Source organism: Aquarana catesbeiana, linkage group LG01, assembly GCF_042186555.1.
Source record: "Aquarana catesbeiana isolate 2022-GZ linkage group LG01, ASM4218655v1, whole genome shotgun sequence".
Classification (NCBI taxonomy): domain Eukaryota; kingdom Metazoa; phylum Chordata; class Amphibia; order Anura; family Ranidae; genus Aquarana; species Aquarana catesbeiana.
In genome coordinates, this window is record NC_133324.1 from 234,862,218 (window position 1) to 234,884,156 (window position 21,939).

The window sequence follows — 21,939 nt, forward strand, 5'->3', positions numbered from 1 at the left end:
ATAGCAAGGAGTGCTGGAGGGTTTATTGATGCTTGCTGCTGTGGGATCTAATGTTGCTGGTGGGGATCTATTTTTGTGTGGGAGTCTATTGTTACTGGGTAGGTCTATTGTTGCCGGTTGCTGGGGGGCAATTGTTGCTGGGAGGGATCTACTGTTTAGGGAGAGGTCTGTTGTTGCTGGCTGCTGGAGGGTCTAATGATGCTGACTGCTAGGAGATCTGTTGTTGCTGCTGGGGGTCTACTGTTGCTGGGTTGGTATTTTGTTGCTGGCAGGAGGTCTATCGCTGTGTGGGGGATCTATTCTTGCTGGGGTGGGGTCTATTGTTGCTTGTGAGGTCTACTGTTGCTGGGGTGGGGTCTATCAAATTCTATACAAATAACTTAGTAGCACAAAATGATACTTGGTTCTGCATTCTCTAAAAGGGGCGGTACTGGGACGTGGGTAGGAGGTGGAACCAAGGGATGATGCTCAGAGGTGGGTAGGGGCAGAGACAAAGGGTGCGTCAGAAGGAGGGAGGGGGGTTTGCACCTATTCTTTGAGAAAAAAACCCTGGTTAAAAGGTATTGTTATGGTAACTGATGCTGTTAAATTTGGCCTCAAACGTCTAGGCATTAATAACCTCTATTCACAAAATGGTTAAAAACAAAGAGAAAGTGCACAGACATTATATGGATACCTTCATATAACCTTTATTAAAGCTAATATAACCTTTATTAAAACGAATAGAATTTGTTAGTCACAAACGTTCTTTATAAACTTGCTATATCACATAAAATGGCATCCAGGAAGAGACCTGCTCAACCCTTACTGCACAGAAGAAATGCTTGTAGTAGATCCTGTTAGGGAACATGCAGCTACTGTCTCTAGCATGTATTACTGATGACCAGTTTTAAGGGTGGACCCTCTTCATTCGAGCCAGTGACAAGCTCTGTCAATCATCATCAGTGTGTCCAATTCCGTGTTCCCTGAAGTTCTGCCTGAGCTCAACATTAGTAATGGCCACAAAGAGCTCTTCTTTTAAGAGAGAAGCAGAGATGCTGGAAAACAAAGTCTAAATAAAAAAGTCTAAATAAAGGATTTTCTTTACAATTCAATAGCAGTTCATTGGGGAGGCAAATATAGGTATTTAGGCATACCTGTATGGATCTGTATTTCATTTTTTAATGTTCATGAGAGTTATTTTTGTATAACTAAAGGGTTAACCATGGAAGATAGATATAAAGGGTATTTAAAAAAAGGACATAACAAAGACATCAAATGATGTGATCGCTCAGATAAGGTAGAAGAACCTGTTCCTATGAATCATCTTACTGATATTTAATCTTGAATGTCATCTTGAGAGCTAGAAGATGCTGCAAAGCATACACAAGTGTATTTTATGTGTGCTCATGCAGTGAATCCTAAATATTTAATATGCTTTTATTTACGTAGATGTCCAGCTAAAACTTTTTTTTTTTTTGTGGTTTGGAATAGGGAAGGATTATAATAATTATCACATTTGCATAGGTATTTAGGGCCCCATTACAGATATTTACAATCACCTACTGTCCCAGTATGAATATTTTACTCAGACAGGAAGTGCATGAAAATCTCCAACAACACAGACATCAAAACAACTTTTTTTCTGGTAGACTTGGAGGAGGCTGAAACCCTGCCAGTCCCTCACTTTCTGTGTGATTAAAAAATTGGCACCAAGACGGTAAGGACCCATGCACACCATAGTCACACATTTGGGTCCGTATAACACGAGCACGCTGGTGAGCGCTATGTAGAGTTGGTGTGATGCTTTATTACTTTTTTCCCTTCTTTTAACTTTATTGAAATGTCACAAAAATGTGCTATGATGCATTGTAACCCATCGCTGTGTGTTGCTGTGTGACTAAAAATGCAGAAATTTTTTTTTTAAACCACACTAAAGCACCTGTGGGGAGTGAACAGGACACATAGAAAACAATTATTTTCTCTGTCTACTCACACTGAGCCTCAGTGACCTGGTGTGAATGAGCCCTATGTGAAGGTAAATCAGAGCCCTGAAAAGTAGTTCAAACTGATTATGTCAGTATGGTGGCAGCAGCAACGGCATGTACATTAACTCCAGGCCACTGTACCATTTGGCATTTTGCATTTTAAAAAAACCTCCGGCTGCCAGCCCTCTGGTAGACCACTTTACACTCTTGGGAAGTTGACACTTGCTGTTCCCCCTGGGGAGTATGTACCCAGGGGCACTTAGCTCTGAGCAATTTTCCGAAAACATGGCAATTATATTGTGCTTGTGTACACTTAAATTAATTTGAGTGTATTTTTTAGGGAAAATGTATGTTATATAAACAGTAGCACAAATATTGTTTTACAATCATGTCACATCGAATCTAATGGCTGATCCTGCCAGACTGCTTTTATCTTATTTCCTTTCCTTCCACCCTACACAACTATATAAAATACCAGCTTTATCTGGTATATTTAAAAAATGTTCAGCTGAATACAAATAAAAAGTGTTTATTTCAGAAACCTTGTTTGTCTGTACAATTTATGATTATATACCGACGGGGAGGAGGCATGTACTAGCTAAGCTTCTCTGCAGGGTTTTTACTGGTCCTTTTACTTTAATGCAAATCTACCAGATCTACCTGATGGAAGATAATGGAGTTTCTGCATTTTCTAACACCAGAAACCTCCATCATGTACCTGGTAGTTGGGATCTTATCCCAGGCTCCAAGATCATATCAAGCAGTTTACAAGCAGCAGTTTTAAATTCATGTCAATAGAGAGGTGTTTTTTAATCCACTTTGTAGTCTAATACATAAAAAATCTAGTGTTAGCCCTCTCATGCTTACCTTTGATATACCCTCTTTTCCATTTCTGGAGTGGACATGGCACCTTATTGAGACCCTCCTAGAAGACTCTGTCTGCTACCAAACAGTATTAACCACTATTGCCAACTTTTTAGTTGATCATGAAGTTAATGCCACACCTCTCCCACTCTAATGAGGAAGCACTGCTCAGTGGGGTCTTCATCCAGCATGGGGCCTGCCTCAAAAAAGAACAAGAAAGACATCCCCAAAGCCCTCTGCAGACTACAATCGCTAGAAACCAGACTCAAACAATCCCTGATATCAGTCACCACTGTAGAGATCTCTGCCACAACTTCCCTTTACAAAATACACAACTAAGCCTACAGGAGTTATAAGTAATGGGTCTCTCTTCAGGCCTATCAATATAGATAATAATAACAGTGGTCAGTCCTTGGCAGGAACTATTCATCCCTGCATCACTTGAACATACATCCCCTCAATTAAATTATATCATCGCCTACCCACATCCTTCAAAGGTTCAGCAATCCCTTCTCTTAAAGGAGAAGTAAAGCCAAAGCTTTTTTGGCCCTACTTCTCCTATGGATCACAGGAGTACAGTTTGTTCTGTTCTGTTAGTCCAGGTTAATTCTAACAAGGGTTTCCATCATGATTCTACATGTGTGTCATTCATGGGTACAGACTGACCTATATACAAGGGGGATCTTTTCTACCTAACATTCATCTTGTGTAGCTCACTGTCCTCCTTTCTAACTCTCCATGGCTTTTATCCTTGGTGAGGCCCAGCATCAGAAAAAATTAACATATAAAATTTCAATGTACTGTGAAAAAAAATAACAGTGTTATAAAACCCTCCTCTTGCAACAAAAATATTGTAATATACCTAAACTCCTATCTTGCTCCCAGCTCCATTTTTCATTGCAGCCTGTACTTGTTTTAAACTCAGCATTAAAATACCTCTCCACTTCATTTCTACATAAAGTATGGTTATAGTGGCTTGCAAGGGCCCCTTGAGCTCCAGTGTAGCATGCTGCCTGCTGGGGCTACTTTCCTACTTGTCAGTGCTCTGTCCATCAACGTAAACAGGCAGCTCATTACTCAGAAGCAGTCAAGACATGCATGCACTTTGTGGACAAGGCGCAAAGCATGATTGAACATGTAATCCTATTTAATGTGAAAGTGCTTTGGTGGACCTAAGTGCAAAAGTGAAGTATTTAAGAATACTTTATTGACAAGGGACTGAAATCCTTTCCAGAAGCATTGTGATAAACCTTTTGGTGTATGTATAGGCTAGGCTGCAGCGGATTTATAGAAAGGAGTGTTCATTACAGGCAATATATAATAATATAATACATTTCAGTGAACAATTTTGATTGCTGCGGTCATTTTTTACAACGTTTTAAGATCTTGCAAGCGCTTTTTTTATTTTTGTTTTATTAAATGAAGAAACTTGCAGATTAACCAATAGAGCAAGGGTAGACTATCTACTACATTGACTCAACCTAACTGCATAACTAGTGAGAGAAGGTATTAGACGCACAATTGGCTGACTCATAGGGGTTGATTTACCAACAGCAAAAAGATTTGTGAAATGCAATGGAATTCGCCCCAGAGCATAGTAAATGTGTTGAAGTTTAACTTTGTAAAGAATAACCATAATCAGACGCAAGGAAAATAAAAAAGGACAGTATTTTTTTTTGCAGAGCTTAATCTCATTCACTAAGCTTTTATGCAAATTATTTAGCAAAGTGAACACCCTATTTGCCTTTGGCAAAAAAAAAAAAAACACAGACTTGCACAGTCAATAGAAGCAATAAAGGACAACCATTGTGTAATACAGCAAACGGGCGGTGCACACAGATATAGTACCTGGCTACGTGCCGCTGACGTGGCGGCACCTCAGGAGGCACGCATGCATGTTACCTGGTGGACAGATGGCTGGCCGATGTATGCACAGTTTGCTCCGGTCAGTTGGAGTGTTAGTTTGGTATTGTGGTCATGCATACATGACAAGGGTGGCCATGGATTCCATCAGTGCCCAGCGTACACCCTTGGATGACAGTGTGGTCGCACATGCGCGACATCACCTATTGGAATGGCTGTATGCCCAACACGCCATCCTAATGTGTTAACACACACAGGTGTATCCAATTAGAATCCCACACAGATATCCCCCCCCCCACTTATAGATCTGGTTGATCTATTAGGCTTAGGAGCTGCCCAATCTTGCTGACACCAGGGAAGGAAGGGGGGGATACTGAGCAGCTCATCTCTCCTTATTTTACCAGCCGATCCACCACTCCAGGACCACTTAGCAAGCTTGGACTTTTGTGTTTATCTGATATACCAGGTAACAGGGGCATTATCTTTATGTCGGGACTATAAACGGGGCAGTAGCCAATAGCTTTCGTCTCTTAATTTATTGTGAGCATGCGTGGCACTTTGTGCGTCGGATTTGTGTACACACGATCGGAATTTCCGACAACGGATTTTGTTGTCGGAAAATTTTATAGCAAGCTCTCAAACTTTGTGTGGCTCTGGTTTGGACTACTCCACCAATCAAAGGAGTTGGTAACAGCTGGTCATAGGATAATATTATGTTTGATATGGTGTTTGCTGATGTCTATATCAACTGAGGTATGTGGAGTGCCTACCTTTTGAGACGTTACACCTTAGCTTTTAATGATAGTAATAAAATTGTTAATTGTATAGGTTTTATTTTAGAGCTTGACTGTAATTTGCTTTTCTGAAAAAACAGTCGGCGACGTGTGATACGCAGCTGCGTCAAAAGTCGCAGCAAGCCATTCATCACCTGATTCCCACAAGGTTGAAGATTCAATTTCGTACTGTGTAGAACAAATATTACTTATATATGGAATTATGTGTTATGTCTTTGTCTTGACTATATATGTTCTAATGTTTTTAAACTTCTTACAATAAATTGTGATACGCAACTGCGTCGGAAGTCGCAGCAAGCCATTCATCACCTAATTCCCAAAAGGTTGTAGATTCAATTTCGTACTGTGTAGAACAAATATTACTTACATATGGACTTATGTGTCATGTCTTTGTCTTGAATATATGTTCTAATGTTTTTAAACTTCTTACAATAAATTTTTGATAATTTTTTACTTATGTGGTACTGGTAAAGTCCTCAATACCAGTTTATAGGGTCTTTTTGTAATACAGCAAAGTGTGTATATGTAATAAGCAGATATGACTGTTCTCCTGTACATACAGTATGCAATTACAAACTATACATTGAAGCAAGTTATTTTGTAAGGCTGGGTTCACACAGGTCTGGCTGTGATTTGCAGCCTGGTGTCCTGTGCGTTTGTGTTTACCAGTTCAGGTGCAAATTTTTCCCTGAATTCGCACCTCAACCGGACCCAAAAATGCACAGGACAGTTTTCAAATTTGCACCGCAGCTGCCCCGGACATGTGTGAACCGGCTCCATTGAAAGCCGGTCACACTCACATATATGTGAACCCAGCCTCAATGATTAGCACCCACTGTTAACATTATTTATATCATGCTGAACGCTTTTACAAGGATATCTCAAAACACTTTCCTTTAAACACAATGACCTACATTTTTGCAGTCAGAAAAAGAGGTAACAGACAAGTATATGGATTCAGCTAGGCATACAAGCAGTAGAGTGATGAAAATGAAAAGCCCTGAGCTAGCTTGGCTTGAGATTACCCTTTAAAACTGTGTTTTTTTTTTAACTTTCCTGAATTCCATACTGAGTTTTCAGCTTGTTCCCTAAACTGTAGTTCAGAATTTTACCACTCTATATGCAGAATATGTAGAGTTGTATGAATGAATGAATAATAAAAGGTAAAATATAATTATAGGAGTGGCAGAGCATTATCACTATGGAAATTGTATCTTGTGTACAACTATACACCATACTGACGACAGAACAGATGTCCAACTCAAGCATTCCTGATTCTTATTTTTAAATTCTACAATTCCTCTTTTGCCTTGCAAATTGCTGTACATTGATGATTGCATGTGAATAGAGGCTCTGATTGGTATCCGAATCCAAAAACTCATTTCTCCGATTGTCTCTCATCATTCACAAATTATGCACATGTGAATCAGATGTGCAGCTTTTACTGTGTATGAGCAATGTCACTTTTTAACGCCGTACAGAACACCGAAGCAGAAATGGGTTTAAGGGATTAGACCATTCCTCTGTAAAAGGATGTGCATGAAATGTTTCCGTTTGCTGTACAAGTTATACACTTACAGGTCCATTGAAAAAATTAAATTAGCTCTGGTTTCCATAACAATAATCACAAACCACACTTACAGAGAACGCCTTTTAGTCAGAATTAATTATGTTTCTAATTACTAATCTGTCACATAAAAGACAAATCACAGTAATACATTTTATGCACTTGTTAAGATTAGTTTTCAAAGTTATTTACTTACCGTATGATTGTTGGTCTGGCTGAGTAGTATTCTCCCCTTGACCTTGAAAACATCAATTAACAGTAATGTTAAAAGAAGTAATAGCTCTAAAGCCTTATCTAATCTCTAATCTATATACGAAAAAAAATGTCCTATAATTTCTTTCAATACCCCCAAACAAAGGGAAAGCTTGTTTGATACTAGCACATTATGTGAAATTTACCTTAGAACAAAGCCCTTCCAGCGGTGAGCTGTCATCACTGACAGGCCTTCCATTTTGACCCATCTTCCTTCCAGGTTAGCGGACACCGGCTGTGTGAGTGGCCAGAGCCATGATGACATTACTCCCGTGCTTGCTCGCGGGAGCTGCCGTTTACAACACATGACTCTGAAGGATGTCACCGGCTGCATGTACAGTAAATATCTCCTAAACGGTGCACATTTAGGAGATCGTTACAGACCCAATAGGTAAGCCTTATTGTACAGTACCAATAGGTTGGCTTACCTATAGGTAAAAGTCATGTATGGGCGTTTACTCCCACTTTAAGCCTGGTACACACAAAACGTTTTTCTAGATAACCCATTGGGCTGAACGAGAAAACTGACAGATCACCATACTCACATGCGATGTAAGTACGCCCCCCCCACCCCCGCCATGTCTTTGTGTTCTGACAGGGACAATCTCCCCCCTACCCCGCCAGAATACACTGATCAGCGCTCACAGCCATTGCCACAAAATCCAGTCATTAGACCAGGTTCTGTCAGAAAGCCAGCTGTACACACCGACCAAATGTGAGCCTTTATTTGATGAACTGACCAATACTGGCCGATATTCAGCCTGTGTGTACCCAGTTCTTGACTAGAGTCAGTGACTATACTTCAAAGAGGGGCTCTGGCAAATAACTGTGGTTAGCTCATGCAAATACATTTAACTGAAATCTACTTTTTTTTAATGCACATTGTTGAAACAGTGTATATTAGTGGGCTATGTTTTTCATCTTCCATTTCTCGCAGCTCAGAAAGGCCATTCCTGATGAGGCAGAGATAGCTGGGCAAATGACCTACAACCAGGTGAGAGGCCCTCCACTGTCATAACTAGTGAGTAGGCAGTGGGGCAAGAGCCCAATAGCATGCAGTTTATCAAGAAGACCCAGCTTCTGTGGGGAGCACCTCCCTGATTGCTACCAAAGTACTCCAGTTCCACAAGGCTGCTGCTTCATCCTTGTGCCTTGAACCCCTTCAGCAGTTTGTTACCAGAACTACCCTGGACTTCAATGTGAGTAATACTGCCTATGAGGATAAAAGTTTGTTACACAAAAACATTTTAATTAAAAATTATTTGGTATCAATAATATAGTGGGAGAAGGCTGGAGGAGGAGCCTGTAAATGTTTTTTTACTTTTAAATAGTAGGTTTATTCAATTGTAATTTTGCACAGCAACAGCCACCGTATTGGATTGTTGTCACCCATTTAAGAGTCAGGGTTTCTGGTCAATTATCTTCAGTTTTCTCGATAGACGGTGTGTGAATTTCTTTCTACAGAGTTTGTCCAGGGATCCCTGTCAACCTTTGCAGTCAAAGTATCGTTCAGCTCCCCTCTCTTCCAACCTAATAATTTTTCATGTTAACTGTCACAGTTTTAGCAAGAAGGGGATGTTTATTAAGCTTAGAGCTGAACAGATTACTTTTCTGATAGTGTAGGCAGGCCTGAGCCTTATTGGTTGACCTAGATGGACTTTTTTCAGCCAGACTAACTGTGTAAGCTTTTTTTGGTTATAAACTGTTTGCTATTTTATTAATATTATATTTGGTAACCCATTTAATAATTAACCATGGCCATTTCAACCCCAAAAAAATGTTTTTAGAGGCTCTTATAGAGAGTTATTTTGCTAAGAATTGGTAAAACAAATCACAGTACATTCCTCACCTCGTCCTTGGGCACGAGGGTAGCGTTTCTGCTCTGAAGTGGTTGTCTCTGATGTTGTAGAGTCACTTGCAGGGTTCTGGGTTTTAGTTTTGCTCACTGGCATTGGCGGCGGAAGTTCATGTTTTGGAAAGCCTTTGAAGAACCATGCCCCAGATCTTTTCCATACCTGCAGGCAGAAAGGTAAGGTAAGGTTAGGATTGTTTAGATGTATTAGTTATTGATCATTATTCAATGTGATCAATTTCATAGCAATTTCCCAACTATACTGAAATCATATTTTGGATGTTGAACTGTCTTGTCCATTGTCCATTGGCATTCATTGTCAACAACCTATGCATATATAGGAATTAAGATGCTCAGTTTTTATCATGGTAGCAATCTGCCCTTAAACCGCGTGAAAAACAGAAACAACAACAGATGCTCATCAATTTAAGCACATCATGAGCAACACACAATAGAAGGTCATTCAGCAAGTGCTTGCTAACATTCCAGTTATATGTATCCCATTGTTGATGGAAATTTTAAATATATTTGAAAATGTATGCAACTGGCTGTCTTGTTTTTAAAATTAAATAAATACAAATTTTACATTTCATCTGCGTGTTCCTTGTTAGTATATTTCTATGCACACCTGTAGGGGCTTTCAGTTCAAAAACTGGAGGAAGAATGGATGGACTAGCATGACCAGCACACTCATAGTCCATTGAGAACCACAAGCCGTCTATTATAGTGGTAGACAGGACTTGTAGTTTATTCATTCACAGATTGCTGTGAATAAATTACGCGGCTGTGCGGGCAGAGCACCGCACAACCATGCTGATTTTAAAAGTGACAACAGCTTCAGAGAAGAGGATTCCCACCTGCTGTCACAGTGCAAGTTCCTAAAGGTGTACTTAGCCTTTAATGAATATACATCTGCATTAATTTTGACTGTTTATTATCTGCCTTGAGTTCAGCATTTTAAATAGTATAACTCAGAACCAACAAAGACCACTGTGTTTTTCGCCATGTAAGCCAAAAACCAGAAATAGCAGAGAATGTTTACTTTTTTGCTTCAACACCAAAAGATGGTTCCAATTTGTGCACACCAACAGATGGCAGCCCTTCATATACCACTTACCTCACGTTGTTCACTGCATATTTTGCACAGCCAAATGGAATGAGGCCTACTGTTAGTCTGTATGCCACACTTTGTGCAAACATTCTGTAAATATAAAAGGTATGATTAATTAAAAAGGATCACCTAACAATACATGCATAGACAATGTCGATAGAGAGCTTATAGATAAGTCTGTAACATTAAAACACTAGATGCATGGTACAAAACATTATAGCAGTAAACAAATCATTTGCACATAGCAATAAAATTCTGATACATTTTTGGAAATATTAAAAAGTCTATGCAGGGTTCCATTCAGATTTGTCCTGTAATGTTCAAGAAGTTTTGCTGCTCATCCATGTAGCTTCCTCAGCTCTAATGTGTATCAGGAGCATACCTTGACATTTATAGCTCCACTTAGTCACCTTAATTAAATCACCATAGAATGTGTCAAGGTACTGTCAGCAAGAGAAAAGGAATGCTGATAACTATTGGACACAGTTGATCACATGGGAAAGAGCCACTGTGATTGGCTCTTTACACCAATATATGATCAGCTGTGTGGAAAGCACGGAAAGCGAGGAGGACATCATATGACATCCTCCAGGCAAAGTGCAAGCGCACTGTAGCCATCATTCGGCTATAGCGCGTCAGGAACTGGTTAAGCTGACTGAATTACCTGTGTGGCTATAAATGCTGAGGTGTGCTTCTGACACTCATTAGAGCTGATGAAGCTTCTTGGGCTGGAAGTACAACATCTTCCACATTATAGAACAAGTCAAGTTGATTGTGAATAACTATTTCTAGGTAAAACATTATTAACATTCCTAATCATTTTCTCTTATAGAGTTTTACCAATTCAAAATAAACTGTTCACTTTGAAAGTGAAGTTGCACTTTGCAACAAAATTTTGCCAGAACTTAGTGAATGAGGTGAAGCACTGCTGACTTCTATCATCCAATTATGTGAAAATAAAATGCTGTTTTTTTTATTTTTCTTGCATGCATTGGGATTTCTTTGCAAAGTGAAATTTGACCTCATTCTCCAAGCTCTGTGGAAACTTCCCTTGAAAAGCATACAGCTTTTTCTTCCATTTCGGAAAATGAACCCCTAAATGTCCATATGGTCAGTTCAAATCAGGTGTCAAGACAAATAGAATGCATCAAATTGCCCAATATCATAAAATAACAGAACACATTGAATGCTGGAAAGGTCACAAGGAAAAGAAGGAGCCATAGTGGGGCCTGTTATGATTTTTCTGTTACCTGAGGAGGTAATTTTGATTTTCTCTTCACTTGCTGTCCAGGTTATAGAGGGGGACTCTTCCCAACAGAGTGACAAAGCACAAAAAACATGACAAAGTTTCTAACATGTTCCACTCTACACTGAACCAAATAAAATTTTTGTCATGGAGTTTCATTTAATTTACTCACTACTGACCATATGTTAAATAAAATCTACCTACAAGTTTTATTGGAAAAGGTAATGTTGGAAAATGAAATCATCATAATAGCAGGATCATGTAATTATGAGACCTAATAATAACCTTTTTGCAGTCTTCACAAACAACACACTTTGATCCTGGCAATCCTAGAGTCTCCCCACACAGAATGCACCGATTTACACCATCCCCAGTTACTCCCTTCCTCATGTCTTCTAACCGGTCCACCAAGCGCCTATGTAAAAAAAGAAAAAAAAAGAAAGAAGAGGTTAAATGATTTGAACAGGTTCACCTGATTTGTGAATAAAGGCACCCCTAAAAATGTTGTGACAAATTTACGTTAAATGCAGGCTATAGCTTTTGGGGATACTTTTAAGCTTTCATTGTCCCTGGTCATATCCTAGTGTCCATTTGCAGTAAGAGCAGGTTATCTGTCCTGTACTTCCCAGTATTCTTTGCATTTATTGCATTTCATAACTGCATTTTTTTAGTAAATTCAAGAAAAAAATTAAATTTATCTAGAATTAGGACTGATAAAATATCCACAACTGGTAGGACAGTAATGTTTTTATGGTGACAAACACATATACACCTTAGGGGAGGTATACACAGAACAATATTTTGAACAGTTCCACAACAATCTCTTAAAGACAAATGAGAGCTGTGAAATTCAAAGTTTTAGCAAGAGTTCTAGTTAAAAAAATAAAGTTGAAAGTTCTTTGCAAAAGAAGAGTAAACTCATCCTCTGGCAGCCTGTGCCAGATTATTTTGCCGTCAATGTTTTAACAGCTGTGTGGTTGTGTTGATGTGGGACACAGGCACTTACATAGACACAATTCATAATAATTTACTAGTTTGGTTATGCTTTATTAAGCAGTGTACTCGTTTGGCACTCTCAGTTTTCCTATCCCGGTTATACCGGGGTGATGCCTGCAGCTGCTGGCATCACCCCAGGATCCGTTTTTTAAAGTGGGCAGTTGGTTCTTTAGGGATAACAATCGATGCGGCTAAAAGCATCCCCCCTTCCGCCACCTTCTGCTGCTCTATGCAGTGGAACTTTTTGTCTTGTGCTGCAAAGTGTTCTTCAATTCGTCGGGCTTGATATTTAGCATCTTTTAACGTTTGTGCAGATCTATAGTAATATTTTAGACTGGCATATTGATATATGCTTTGTGTTCATTAGTTATTTTTACAGGCAGCCAATTTGTACAATAACTAAACATACTGTACATCAGACACTGGCCATGACACAATATATGAGAGAAAGCAATACACAAAGCCCATGTTTAATTCCATCTGTATTCTCCGCTGCTTTTTTAGATATAGGTCACCATGCAAGTGGAGCGTATGAAGCATCCATGAATCTGGGATTCCTAATTTCATCTCCTGAGGCCTGCCTTTTGAGTGACTAAATTATCTAGTCATGGTTGTTCTATTTTTACTGATGGTGGCCTGTGTTCAGCTTCAGCATCAAGACTGATGCCAAAATAAAGACAAATGTGTCCAGGTTTTTATCTCGATGCTCAAAGTGATCATGTACACACTTGGAAAAAGGTGTTATTATTGTTTGTCCGTATTTTATGTGCTATATCATACAAATCAGCTGTGCTGGGGCTGTAGTTAGAAATAATAATTAATAATAATACAATTCCTACTTAGGAATAGTAGGTATGTGTCTAAAAGTAGAGCTTAAAAGGAAATCATCCCAGCCACTCCGCTACAAGTCTCCCACCAATGTTCCACTAACTGATTGGTGCAGGCTCCAGAACAACTGCCTAAGGGTAGCAGAGCTAAAGAGGTGCTTTTTACTATATAGTTATGGATCACACATTTTTGCCATCATAAGTAGAGCTACAGTTATCTCACATAATTCTGTTTGCACAATATGACATCTGTAATCCATAGAAAAGACTAAGGTCAGGTTCGCACCGGTACGACAAACGCTCCCACATTGGGAGCTCATGTCGCATGACGTGTGAAAAGTAATGTTTCCCTATGAGAGCCATCTTATCTGGTTCGACACAAGTCGGTCCGACTTTGAAAATGCTCCCTGCACTACTTTGGCCTGACTTTCATCCTACTTCAGCCCATTGAATATCACTGAAGTCGGATCAAAGACGGATCGCGGTCTTAACTGATCCGACTTTGGCATGTGACTTGTGCTCTGATGATCTCGAAGGGGAACTCCATGACAAATATAAAAAAAAACAAAAAAAAAACAGAATGAGTTCCCCTCCAAGAGCATACCAGGCCCTTCAGGGCACTAATTGGCATGGATATGGGCACTGATTGGTACTGTCATCCGTTTTTTATGGGGCACCGACTGGCAGCTTATGAGCACTTTTTTCTGACAGGGAGAACTGCCGATTGGCAAACCCAGGAATGCCGTTTACCGGTACTTCCTGTTTCACGAGATGATCAGCTGTGATTGGCCACAGCTGATCACGTGGTAAGAAGCCTCTGTCAGAGGCTTCTTACCATGATCAGAGATGTGGCGTGTTAGACTGACTGCGCTTTTTATTTTTTGCGATATAAACAAAAAAAGAGCGGCAATTTTGAAAAAAAAAAAACAAATGTTTATTTTTTGCTATAATAAATATCCAAAAAAAAAAGTCTTCATCAATTTAGCCTAATATGTATTCTTCTACATATTTTTGGTAAAAAAAAAAAAATATTGCAATAAGTGTTTATTAATTTGTTTGCGTAAAAGTTATAGCGTCTACAAAATAGGGAATATATTTATGGCATTTTTATTATTAGTTTTTTTTTTTACTAGTAATGGCGGCAATCAGCAATTTTTAGCGGGACTGCGACATTGCGGTGGACAGATCGGACACTTTTTTGGGACCACTGACATTTATACAGCAATCAGAGCTAAAAATAGCCACTGATTACTTTATAAACATCACTGGCAGGGATGGGGTTAACACTAGGGGGCGATCAAGGGATCACTAGGAACAGCAGATCTCTCTCTACTTCCCTGACAGATCTGTCTGTTTACATTGACAGATTCCCCTTCTGGGTCTCAGAAGATGGATCGCAGGTTGCCGGTGCACATCGTCACCACCGGCTATGCGCATCGGCTCCAGCTTCGCCTTCTAGAGCTCTTTAAGTGGCCGACATACACCTACGGTGATTCGCACAGCTGTGCTAACCTGCCCCTGTATAATGACGGCGGTTGGTCAGCAAGCACTTAAAATGCTCTAAGTATAGAATAATATCTGCGGATCCTGCCAGAAATCCAGTGAGCTCCTAATTTTCTGTAGCGAACTCACAACTTTGCCTCTGCTGAACCGTAATCCCAACCAGTATTGTTAGCCTTGCCTTGTTAGTTCTTTCTTGTTGGACTACAGAACACGTATCTCACTTATCATCTTCATAACAGAAGGGGGAAAGGTTTTGCAGTCCACCTGGGGAGAACACAGGTAGAGCTGACATTATTGCTTAGAATCTCAGTAATGATATGTGTAGCTCAGACCTCAAGATGGTCTTGCTGTTTGTCCAGGTTCTATTCCCTATTGGGTGCACAGCAGCCAGGTACACACCAGTTCCTCAGTCTCTCAACACGATAACCAGGCAGAAAATGTCTTTTTAGGATTTATTGCAAGAAGCACACAACCAAATTTACCTAAACTTATTAGCAACCTAAGTAGGAGGGTTCATACTTTAATTACAAAAGCAGTAATTATGCCAAGAATAAGTGTATTTACTAAAATCTAACAGACTGATGTTAGACATTTGACAGGTTGGTATGCTTAGCAAATGTTCTAAACCATAGAAAATCTAGCTAAAGGCAAATGGAACGAATTACCGTATAACACGCACCCCAAGTTTAGGAGGGAGGTTTAAGGAAAAAAACTTACATTTAAATGCCCATCAATGCAGCCTTATCAGTGTCCATCTGCAGCTTTCCCAGTGTCTTTGCAGTCCCGCCCATCTCCACTGATTGCGAGAGGAGAGAAGCGAGCGCCGCCGACATACACAAAGCCGAATGTACTTCGGCTAGACTTGGCTCTCCTCACAGTCAGGGGCGGGACTGTGAGAGGAGCCGAGTCCAGCCGAAGTACACTCGGCTTTGTGTATGTCGGCTTTGCTCGCTCCTTTAATCACAATCAGCGGAGATCGGCGGGATCGGCGTATAACACACATGCGATTTTCCCCTCATTTTAAGGGGAAAAAAGTGCGTGTTATACGCCGATAAATATGGTATATAAAATCCCATTGTGCCAGTACTAACAGACTCTTTGTAAGGTGTGACTGAACCCACAGTTATATGGGTTATATAAGCAATAGTAAAATACAGCATGTTACTTTACATACAGCGCCTTGAAAAAGTATTCATACCCCTAGAAATTTTCCACGTTACAACTAAAAATGTAAATTTATTTTATTGGGATTTTATGTGATAGACCAACACAAAGTGGCACAGAATTGTGAAGTGGAAGGAAAATGATAAATGCTTTTCAAAATTTTTTACAAATAAATATGTGAAAAGTGTGACGTGCATTTGTATTCAGCCCCCCTTTACTCTGAAAACCCTAACTAAAATTGAGTGGAACCAATTGCCTTCAGAAGTCACCTAATTAGTGAATAGAGTACACCTGTGCGTAATTTATTCTCAGTATAAATACATCTGTTCTGTGAAGCCCTCAGAGGTTTTTTAGAGAACCTTAGTTAACAAACACCATCATGAAGGCCAAGGAGCACACCAGACAGGTCAGGGATTAAGTTGTAGAGAAGTTTAAAGCAGGGTTAGGTTATAAAAAATATCCCAAGCTTTGAACATCTCATGGAGCACTGTTCAATCCATCATCTGAAAATGGAAAGAGTATGGCACAACTGCAAACCTACCAAGACATGGCCATCCACCTAAACTGACAGGCCGGGCAAGGAGAGCATTCCTCAGAGAAGCATCCAGGAGGCCCATGGTAACTCTGGAGGAGCTGCAGAGATCCACAGATCAGGTAAGAGAATCTGTCCACAGGAAAACTCTTAGTTGTGCACTCCACAAACCTGGCCTTTATGGAAGAGTGGCAAGAAGAAAGCCATTGTTGAAAGAAAGCCATAATAAGTCCCGTTTGCAGTTTGCGAGAAGCCATGTGGGGGACACAGCAAACATGTGGAAGAAGGTGCTCTGGTCAGATGAGATCAAAATTGAATATTTTGGCCTAAAAGCAAAATGCTATGTGTGATGGAAATTTAACACTGCACATCGCCCTGAACACACCATCCCCACCATAAAACATGGTGATGGCATCATCATTTTGTGGGGATGCTTTTCTTCAACAGGGACAGGGAAGCTGGTCAGAGTTGATGGGAAGACAACGAAGCCAAATACAGGGCAATCTTGGAAGAAAACCTGTTAGAGTCTGCAAAAGGCTTGAGACTGGGGCTGAGGTTCACCTTCCAGCAGGACAACGACCCTAAACATACAGCCAGAGCTACAATGGAATGGCTTACATCAAAGCATATTCATGTGTTAGAATGGCCCAATCAAACCCCAGACCTAAATCCAATTGAGAATCTGTGGCAAGGCTTCAAAATTGCTGTTCACAGACACTCTCCATCCAATCTGACAGAGCTTGAGCTATTTTGCAAAGAAGATTTGGCAAAAATGTCATTCTCTAGATGGGCAAAGCTGGTAGAGACATCCCCCCAAAAAACTGCAGCTGTAATTGCAGTAAAAGGTGGTTCTACAAAGTATTGACTGAATACAAATGCATGCCATACTTTTCACAGATTTAGTTGTAAAAAAAATTGGAAAACCATTTATCATTTTCCTTCCACATCACAATTGTGTGCCACTTTGTGTTGGTCTATCACATAAAATCCCAATAAAATACATTTACATTTTTGTCTGTAACATGACAAAATGTGGAAAATATCAAGGGCTATGAATACTTTTTCAAGGCACTGTATATAATAGGATCGTGGAGACAAAGCAGTAGGTTGAATCACTAAAACTCCACTTTCAATCTAATTTCCATTTCTGAAGTTTTAAATTAATTGACTCCAAAGTTTCTTAACATTTTACATTTAATTTCCTGGAAAAATAAATTTAAAAAAGCTTTTAAATTTTAACTTATTTGTTATCAGTGGTGTGGAATAGAAATTGTATAAAAGTAGGGTAGGATGATGAGAGAAGCAAATCCTCCACTTTTTGCAGTAAACTGTTTAAATTGTTACGATTTTTACATATACTGGTAATGTCTCTGATAGTTCGTTTCCTAGTATTTATCACCTTTTCAATCACTACATTTATTGCAGTAATTACAGATGTAATAGATCACTACAGAAGTGGAAGACAATACTATCACACTAATAGCTAACATCAGCCCTAGTGCAAATTTGTATTCAGCCTGTTCAGTAAAAGATATTGATGTTTCATTTTTATTGTACTCTAAACTATAATAAAAGTGGGAAGCATTGTTATTTTTTGAAACTGCCTTTGTATCCAGTGAGCTAGAAAACAGCTAAGCCTATTCCAAATCTTCAGACAATACCTGGCCCATGGGAATGAGGGAAGAAACAATAGATTGGCTTTATGTTAGACTAGTCAATTAAATAAATAACCAACTGTAGACCAGCACTGCAGAAACCTAGAACCCAATGGATAGGGAGCCCAATGGGGCATTGGTGGTACTAGTCCTAAAATAGAACTATAGGCAAATCTTTTTTTTTTTTTTTCATTTTGGATAGAGGAAGGAAGAGTTAAAACCCTTTAGAGTTAAAATCTATGGGACATCTGTGTCCCATGGATTTACGTTACTTTCCCATCTCATAGCCAAAACAAGAATTGTGGGGAAATCCTTGTAAATTAAAGAAGTCAACTGAGCGCCCCAGGTCGGAAAAAGTATCCCCATTGGAAGAATTCCCCCCATTACTGTTTTGGGGACAATCCGAAATTTGGAATTTTCTTTTACTTTCCGTAACGGAACAAATAGAGAGAGTGAATCTCCTTAACAGGGGCACAGGAAGCAATAATAACAGGTGTTCTAATCCCTCTCTACTGCATCCAAAAAAAAAGTTTTGCCTTTAGTTATACTTTAACTTCCATACTTATCCAGTAAGAGATGGCAGAGATACCTCTACTATGAGATAGAGATCTAATATACACACGTTTCTGGCATGCATCAAGCTCATTTTTTATTGAGCACATTAACTCCATGGAACTTTCATTTTATGCAATGATGATTTAGTGTGAAGATGGGAGCACATTGATAGAGAAATCCCCGTTAATTTCATTAACATGCTTCTAGAACCCCCATACTTAGGAACTCATTAAAGTGACCCTGTCTTCACAGAGTCACTATTACTTAATAGGCCACTTGTAAAATAAGAAGTAATATACTTACTTTTCCATGGGCCAGTGTGTTGAAAAGCCGCTGCTTCTCCACTTCCCAGCCAATACATGAATTCTACGCTTCCAGATAGTTTCCTCCACTGACATATGAGCCAGTGGATTTTTTGGATGGAATGTGGAATACACTTGTATTTATATTGCACTTATATAATTTAAAACACCTTGAATACATACAGGTAACATCTATTTAATTACTTATGTGACTCTGAAAAAGAATTGCGTGCATCAGTGATGATTTTGGTGTGTTAAATTAACGGGATATATATTTATGCAGTCAGTTTTGTGTCATACACTTTGAAATATAAAAGTGTTTGTGCTCACACAGTATCCAAAGAATGTATAGTAAATGGATGAGGATGTAGGAAATATTGATTGGGTATGGTAAATCAGTTCTTCTAGACCTAAGCAGATGTTAGCTAGCCATATAGATTTTATTCTGCTTGTGAAATCAACTTGAGATTTACACATTTGGTTAAGTAGAGTAGGATATAAACTGAACACATTATATAGACAGGTCTTCCTATTGGATTTCGCTAAAGCTAAACTTCATTTTTTTTTCCTTTATAGACCTGGAAGAGTTATTATGTTTATTGCAATCCTGTCACCCTTACAGCCTGTAACAGCAGAACAAAAAAAATAGCAAAGTAGCTGTAACAGGACACACAAAGGGGAGTTCCTAAAGGGTGTCACAGACACCTTTCACAGTTCCCTCAAGGCTCAGCATATATATGAAAGATGCATGAATCTGCCAGTGCCTGCACTGAGGTCAGTGTCCATACTGGACATTCTTTCCTCAATGCCTCCCTCCTTTACTCCCTACAGTTCTTAAAGTGGCCATAGTGAGAACTACTTGAATTTGTCGTCCATGTTGGTAAGGTTACCAACACGGGTGCAAATGATTGCCTGAATTAGCCGGAGGTAGAAGGAAACTAACATATAGTAGCTATATTGATTTCCCCAGAGTATTTCATACAAACATGATAGAAGCTCTAACTCTACCCCAACTGTACTGTAATGAAGTGATTTTTTTTGGCAGTTTGTGCCCCAACAAGACAGATTTCCCATCCTGCCCTGTCAGGGCACAAAGGACATTTCCCAAACCAGATAACAAACCACAGTAAAACATGACAATGGTTCTATCTCTACCCCAGCCTGTTCAATACTTAGCAAAAAAATATCTATTATTGGGTTTTTAATCTAAAGGAAACTGCAGAGAGACTGAACAATCATATTGCAGTGTGGCAATTGCAATCCTTGACACGTGCCCCTCAACTTCTTCTTTCTAGTAGTTTTCTTACATCTTGATGTTAGAAGAGTTTGCTTAACACCAATCAACCAAACCTTAGTAAATTGCACAAGTATTGTGTAATGTGTCTGTTCAGCTTAACTCATGACAACATTTAGTGCAGAGAGCTTTAAACTATGGCCCTCCAGGTGTTAAAGAACTACACGCCCTATGAGGCATTGTAAAACTCTGACAATCAGAGACATGACTATGCACAATGGGAATTGTAGTTCCTGAACAACTGGAGGGCCATAATGTGAAGACCCCTGATTTAGTGTATCAATATCCTGAAGCATTAAGCAACTTTGCTTGCCTGCATTTTGGAGACAAAGGCAAAGTCATAGGTTTGAGAGTCAGAGAAAACTAGACATTGGAGGGTTATTTACGAAAGGCAAATCCACTTTGCACTACAAGTGCACTTGGAAGTGCAGTCGCTGTAGATCTGAGGGGAAGATCTGAAATGAGGGGAAGCTCTGCTGATTTTATCATCCAGTCATGTGCAAGCTAAAATTATGTTTTTTATTTTCCTTGCATGTCCCCCTCAGATCTACAGCGACTGCACATTCAGTGCACTTTCAAGTGCACTTGTAGTGCAAAGTGGATTTGCCTTTCGTAAATAACCCCATAAGGCTCTGTGGACAATGGACAATCATAAGCTACTGTGTATATTTAAAACGTATAAAGCACTGTGGTAATATGAGAGAAGTTTGAGGCTCAGCACGTGGTTACTGAGAGATAGAAGAAAAGCATACCAAGCACACCATAATTCTCTGTTCAAACAAACTTCTTCACAATTTCTCCTGGTCAATACAACTGCATCAAAAAATAGAAATTAAACCTCAAACTGCAAGTTCAATATTTTTTTTTTATAAGTAGAACTAAAGGGAAACTTTTTTTTTCAATTTGGATAGAGCAAGTGAGAGTTATAACCCTTGTCAGTTTTTGTGCCATCTGTGTCCTATTGGGGAGATTTCCCTTCACATCCTGTCTCATAGCCACAACAGGAAGTGAAAGGAGATCCCTACAAAGTGAGGGAAACACTGGTGGTCACCAATGGCCCCATAAGAAGATTTCCCCTCCGTACATCTTCTGGTGACAACCCATATTTTGGGAATTTCTTTTACTTGCCATAGTGATAATGGTAAACAGGACAAATAGAGAAGGTCAATCTCCTTAACGTGGACATTGACAGCAATAAAACCTGTACAGATGCTTTAATGCCCTTTGTAAAATGTAAAAAATGTTTTTATTGTTACTTTAAATGCCACTAAGGGAGTATGGCAGGTTGCTATATATATATAAAAAAAAATCACAACATTTTTCTCCAGTTAAAATTAACCCAATCATACCTTGGGAAAGTAGAGAAGAAGAAAAGGCAATGGAATATTATTTCTGGATGAAATACACAAGAAAGTAACAGTTAAAATAACAAGGAAGAAAGGGACATAGGTGTCTTGGTGATTAAGGGTCTCAAGAGATCCACACTATATACTGGATTGTGCCTTTTACTACACGGCAGATATGAAAAATGGTGTTCAGTATCAGTAGAGTTACTTTCTTTATCCCTGGTGTCCTTTTTATTGAAGCATCGTCAA

General features: G+C 39.3%; 1 protein-coding gene across 4 annotated transcripts in view; it reads right to left on the reverse strand.

Moving 5' to 3' along the window:
* RPH3A (rabphilin 3A) overlaps positions 1-21,939 on the reverse strand; it is a 433,918-nt gene that overhangs the window by 176,671 nt on the left and 235,308 nt on the right. For all 4 annotated transcript variants that reach the window (XM_073625921.1, XM_073625905.1, XM_073625913.1 and 1 more), the window contains 4 exons: positions 11,802-11,931; positions 10,277-10,360; positions 9,157-9,322; positions 7,252-7,293 (listed from right to left, as the gene is read on the reverse strand). In XM_073625921.1, coding sequence (XP_073482022.1) covers positions 7,252-7,293; positions 9,157-9,322; positions 10,277-10,360; positions 11,802-11,931 — 422 coding nt within the window. The remainder of the gene's footprint in view (positions 1-7,251; positions 7,294-9,156; positions 9,323-10,276; positions 10,361-11,801; positions 11,932-21,939) is intronic.